General features: G+C 45.4%; 1 protein-coding gene across 1 annotated transcript; it reads right to left on the bottom strand.

The window, feature by feature from the left end:
* On the bottom strand, positions 1-4,074 carry LOC101031097 (mammaglobin-A). Its single transcript, XM_003920226.4, has 3 exons — positions 3,961-4,074; positions 1,997-2,184; positions 1-195 (listed from the first exon to the last, which is right to left on the bottom strand). The coding sequence occupies exons 1-3, from the start codon at positions 4,013-4,015 to the stop codon at positions 157-159; spliced, it is 282 nt and encodes a 93-aa protein (XP_003920275.1). The 5' UTR covers positions 4,016-4,074; the 3' UTR covers positions 1-156.
* Between the last annotated feature and the right edge of the window lie 1,926 nt (positions 4,075-6,000).

Raw genomic sequence — 6,000 nt, 5'->3', positions numbered from 1 at the left:
TCGATTTATTAAAATGAACATGTATAGCAGGTTTCAACAATTGTCTTGCCGTTTGTAGTAAAAAGACATAAGAGAGAAAAGGTGTGGTTTATAGCAATCCGTAGCTGGTTTCTCACCATCCTCTGCAGTCCCATGAGCCAAAGGTCTTGTGGAAAGTTAAAAGTTATCACAAAAATGGCTGTCATATATTGCTTGCTAGAAAGCAAAAACAGAGACATCACTTAAATTTTCTGTTCTGCACTCTCCAACAAAACCTTGAAAAACAGAAACTTAACTGTTTTCCAGGGTTTTCCACAAACATCTGGCATCAGAGACAGTGAGGGCTGGAAGGAGAAGAACTGTTGATTCCGGATCATTTCCCCGCCATGGACTTTTAAAATATTTTTTCTCTGTGTTTGTTGTTCTTTGAAATAACGTTTTCAACAAATATGTGACTATATTACCTATTTTCACAGGATTGTTAAAATCTTAACTCAAATGCAAGAAAAAAAAATGTGAGTCTTTGAGTTCTTATATAACCCTCCACTGTGGAAATATTGGCAGCAGTCTGCCGCCCTCTGCCGCTACCACCGTGCTGTACCAGTAATTGGTGCGGTAGACTATGATTAGTCTATAGAAGCTTTTAAAGAAAAATATCCGGTCACCATTTACTGCAGTTGATATTTCGTTTTTAACAAATTATTAATAGTGGCAAAATGGACATCTCATAAAATTTGCCATTTTAAGTGTACGGTTCAAGAGTGTTCTGTATATTCACATGGTTGTGCGACCCAACTCTAGACTGTTTTGCACACCTGAAACTCTGGGCCCATTCAACACGACTCCCCCTTCTCCTCTGCACTCAAGCCCTGACAACCGCCACTTTTTTCACCGTCTCTGAGTTTGACTTGCCAGATGCCCAGGTGCATGTGTCATGCAACAATTGTGTTTCTGTGACTTCTTGCTTCACTCAGTGTAATGTCCTCAAGGTTCATTCATGTTGTAGAGGTGTCAGGATTTCCCAAGGTGTTGCTCACTTTCAATCTTATAGAGGTGTTTGGTATATTTCTAACTTTTCTACTGTGGAAGGATTAAAGAAGAATTTCAGCATAGGGAATAAATATTAGAGAAAACTCTCAATAACATACATGTATAATTAGAAAGAAACAAAACTATTGGTTTTTGTTTGAGACAATTCTTTCCTCCCGGATGGTTTCATACCCATGATCTACACTTGTCTGTTGAATAGTTCTTCAAGGTTTCTCATCATTTATGCTAACAAATTATAATTGCCTGGAAGTATATTTTAAATTCTTTTTATTTAAGATATATTGAATCTTGTTCAAATGTTATTTTCCAAACTCTATCCAAAAGTAGGGCATTTTAAAGAACACTTTTACAATTTTTTTTTTTTTTTTTTTTTTTTGGAAAAAGAAGAGAACTTTTCTCTGCAGATTGGTCTATAGGTGTGGGTCTTCAGGAATTTTTTTTTTCTCTAGAGAATAAACGTGTTTGTTTGTATGTGTGTGTCTGAGTGTGTCTGTGTGTTTCTGTGTTTGTGTCTGGATGTTCATATGTTTGTGTGATTGTGTCTGCGTCTGTGTCTTTGCCCGTTTGTGTTTGTGTATGTCTGACTGTGTGTGTGTTTGTGTGATTGTGTCTGCGTGTTTGCATGTGTCTGGATGTGTGCATATGTGTTTCTGTGTTTGTGTGATTGTGTCTGTGTTTATGAGCATGAACTAGAGAACTCTGGGGATAGGTAAGCCTTTCCCTGACCCTTCTTTTTCTTCTTCTCTTGGCCTACTCATTTATCATCCACTGGGGATTCTCTGAGTGGAGTGACAATCCAGGGGCCCCATATGTTTTTCTTGATGGCAAAGTCATTAGACTAACCATCCAGCTAAATTAACCAATGCAAGAAAAGGCTTGTTCACCAGTTTCTTTAGCATTGTCAGTGAGAAATAAAGAGCCCACTTGTCCCTGGTCAGCAGATTTAAAAAGAAGAAAATGAAATTACCATCAACACGCCAACATTGTCCAGAGTTTCATCAGATTGACTGAGAAAACATTGCTTCAATTCATCTATGGCATTCGCAGTGGCATCATTGTCTATGAACTCTTGAAGAAATTCTTTGTATTCAGTCTTAGATACTTTTGGATCAATTGTCTTGGAAATCACCTCCTTCATTAAGGGGCAGCCAGATCCTAGAGAGGAAGGACAAGGAAACAGGCTTAGTATGGAAGGCATGAGAGGTTTGGGGCAGACCTATTATCTTCCTCATCTTCTGACAGCCCAAGAGAATACAGACTCCAAGATAATGATGCAGAATGTAGAGTTCTCAATTCTAGGAGGAAGTCTCAGGCTCTAACATTTCCTGTAAGCCCTGCAACTTCTACCTCTCCTCTCCCCAGTTCAGAAAAACTAAGCCTCGTGAAGCTCCAGTTAATGAGAAAATTCGAGAAATAAAATACTCGGACTTGGAAGGATTCCTGAAGATTATTTGGTCTTCCTTGGTTCAAACTGAGGCAATGCTTCACTACTACCATTCAGAGCATCACAAAAGATTTCCAAGTATTTTAGGCCAGGTGCAGTGGCTCACACCTATAATCCCAGCACTTTGGGAGGCTGACGTGTGTGAATTGCCTGAGCTCAGGAGTTCAAGACCAGCCTGAGCAACATGGTGAAATCCCGTCTCTAAGAAAACTTAGTTAGGCGTGGTAGGGCGCACCTGTGGTCCCAGCTACTTGGGAAGTTGAGATGGGAGGATGGCTTGAGCCTGAGAGGTGGAAGTTACAGTGAGCTGACATGGTGCCACTGCACTCCAACCTGAGTGACCCAGTTGGAGTGGGTGACCCACTTCAACCTCAGTGATCCAAAAAAAAAAAAAAAAATACAAGCATTTCAGATGAATGGGTCTAGACAGGTGTCCCCAAAGTTTTTACACAGGGGGCCAGTTCACTGTCCCTCAGGCCATTGGAGGGCCGCCACATACTGTGCTCCTCTCACTGACCACCAGTGAAAGAGGTGCCCCTTCCTGAAGTGCGGTGGGGGGACAGATAAATGGCCTCAGGGGGCCCCATGCGGCCCACGGGCTGTAGTTTGGGGATGCCTGCTCTAGAACATTGCTCATTAGTTCTGTTGAATCTAACTGCAATAACAAAGAATGTAAAACAGAACCTCTTGTTTGTGAAGATATTGGAGGTGGCAGCTCCTGTAGAGTGTTCAAGACTTGGGTTCATGTGAGCTGGTTGTGCTCTTGGCTTGGCTGCTTTCTAATTAGCTGACTATGAGCCTGTCACCCTTCTATTCACAAAGCTGGAATCCAAACCCTACCGCACTGCCTGCACCTACCTTGTGCACCAGTGAGGCAGGGTTTGGATTCCAGCTTTGTGAATTGCACAAGGCACACTGCCTATGGGACTTATGGGTATGAGTTCTCCTCCCCGGTCTGCCTTGAGCCTGAAGGAACTGGCATAGAAAGGGCATCCCAGAAATGCTCAGATCAACTCTGAGAACACAGAGTGGGTCCCTCAGGGTGAGAGACACTGTGTCACACTCAGCAGCTGGGGCATTCTGTCCCAGGAAGTTTCCTGGTTCGTTCCGCATTCAGGGAGACTCATGACTGTTTCATTGTCTGTGGGTCCAGATGCCATGGGGCCTTCATTAGTGTGTCACTCTTGCCCCACTGAAATAAATAATTTCAATATTCATTCCTGAGACTTGCCCTGGTGTCCATGGTCACTTTGACCATAGTGGGTCACACTGAATGCAAAGAGACTCTGCGTGTACCTCCAATGCAGGGGAAAGCCCCTGAAAGACTACGAGCTTGATTGCCTGCAATGGGGATCCTAAGACCTGTTATACCTAGAGCCTTTGTACTGGGGCTGATCTCTGCTGAGAACTGGGGAGCAGGAGTTCTTCCATAGAGGCCCAAGTGACAACCCCTGGCGCTGAGGCAGCCCTCTCTGCCCAGAACTCACCTGCATAGCAGTGCAGTGGGAGGGCCGCCAGCATGAGAACCATCAGCAGCTTCATGGTGAGACAGCTGCTGTCCACGTTCCGTCACGAGTAGCAAGGATCTGGGAAGCCGCTGTGGAGGTGAGCACCCAGCCCTGCCCTATTTATCCCCCAGAGAGGCATCTTAATTCCTCCCGGGAATGAGGCGATGAGCCAATCTGGCATGGGACCAGTAAACAGGAGCATGCACCAAGGCAAGCACAGCCAGCCTGTGTGTAGAAGCTTCCAGCTGCTCCTCCTCTTTTTTGTATTCCTTCTCCACCCACTTCCCTTCCCTTTCTTCTCCATCTCTTCCTTCAAGGTGAGAATGACAGGGTCATGTCCTGTGTGTCTGTGCCTGCTTATCCCGGCAGCGGGGTTAGGTGCAGTACCGCGCACCTCCTCTAGGGGACAGGCTTTGCTCATCCACTGACCTCTCGCTTTCAGAAAGGGATGTCTGGGAAAGGTCTAACTTTTGTGGAGAAACGTAAGGCCATCCACCTTCCGCTGAAAGTTATTTTTACAAGGATTATCTCAGTGAATTAGAAATGGATTGATAACTTTATTTCTTTGGTAACTTTTTAGGGTTTTCCTTCCGCGGATTGAAAGGATGCTGTGAATTAGGAGAGTAACTGATGGGCGGGGCAGGCAGTGCTGGGCCATGGGTGGGTGGTGATGGAATGTGGAATCAGGGAGGAGGGTTTGGACTCTGGATGCAACTTGCAGTCCTGCCATGTCCTTGCTGGTCTCTCTGAGCATCCTTCCTTTTCATCACTTGAAGAAGAAAAAGAGGCAGGATGGGATAGCATGCAGAATTTGTATAAGGGCGATATTGCTTCATGGAAAGATTGTTTCACACAGCCCAGTACAAAGCAGTCACACATAAAGAGACGGCTTCATCTACGCATGTATCCATCCATCTTTAAATAACTACTGAGCATCTCCTGTGACCTGTCACTGAGCTACACACCATAAATTCAGTTACAGGCGCAGTTTAGAACAGGTTCTTGCTCTTGTGGAGCTGACTTTCCGATAAGGGAGGCAACAAGCATCCTGCCACATAAGAGAGATATGGGAAAGTAGTAATCACTGCAAAGGACACAAAATATCCACAACAGCAAAATGAAACAGATGGACTGCCGAGGGGAGGAGGCTGTGCCATTTCGGCTGACGCTTGGATGAGTGGATGACAGTGTCCAGTGACAGATTCAGGGAAGAGTGTTCCATGAAGGGGGAATGACAAGGTCAGAGAACAGAGGGAAGATGGTACTTGGCCAGATAAGGCAGGCCAGGAACGTGGCCACATGGAGCCAGGAGGGCGGGACAGCCTCACGTGACAGAAAACCCACCCCTGTTTAATTAGGGGCATGGCGAAGGTCATAGGAACAAGAAGTACAAATGTCTCGGGTGTTTTGTAAAAGAAGATCCGGATGAGAGAGCCAGAGAGATGAGTCTGTTCTTCACTTCCCGTGGATGCATTATTTGCTGTCCTGATTACTCACGACATCTTTCTTTCCATCACTCAGCTGGAGCCTAAGATACTCTCAGTTGAGAACAAAATTGGTCTGGGAAGAGGCTAGAAAAGAAGGGTTCTGCACTTTCAGGTATAGTTTCACCCAGCTGGCCACGGCTGGCATCCTTCTTCCATAAGTGCGGTGAAAAACTTTGATCAAGAAATGAGAGACCTGCCGGGCGCGGTGGCTCAAGCCTGTAATCCCAGCACTTTGGGAGGCCGAGGCGGGTGGATCACGAGGTCAAGAGATTGAGACCATCCTGGTCAACACGGTGAAACCCCGTCTCTACTAAAAATACAAAAAATTAGCTGGGCGTGGTGGCGCGTGCCTGTAATTCCAGCTACTCAGGAGGCTGAGGCAGGAGAATTGCCTGAACCCAGGAGGCGGAGGTTGCGGTGAGCCGAGATCACGCCATTGCACTCCAGCCTGGGTAACGACAGCGAAATTCTATCTCAAAAAAAAAAAAAAGAAAAAAAAAAAAAGAAATGAGAGACCCTCTCCTTGGCCGAC

This window comes from Saimiri boliviensis, chromosome 6 (assembly GCF_048565385.1).
Source record: "Saimiri boliviensis isolate mSaiBol1 chromosome 6, mSaiBol1.pri, whole genome shotgun sequence".
NCBI lineage: Eukaryota > Metazoa > Chordata > Mammalia > Primates > Cebidae > Saimiri > Saimiri boliviensis.
The sequence above is the reverse complement of the archived record's forward strand: the minus strand, read 5'-3'. Positions and strand labels throughout refer to the sequence as shown.

Coding starts and splice junctions, on each gene's coding strand:
- LOC101031097 (XM_003920226.4), bottom strand. CDS start 4,015: ATGAAGCTGCTGATGGTTCTCATGCTGGCGGCCCTCCCACTGCACTGC. Junction 2,185..3,960: donor CCCACTGCACTGCTATGCAG/GTGAGTTCTGGG, acceptor CTTCCTCTCTAG/GATCTGGCTGCCCCTTAATG. Junction 196..1,996: donor ACAATGTTGGCGTGTTGATG/GTAATTTCATTT, acceptor TTTGCTTTCTAG/CAAGCAATATATGACAGCCA.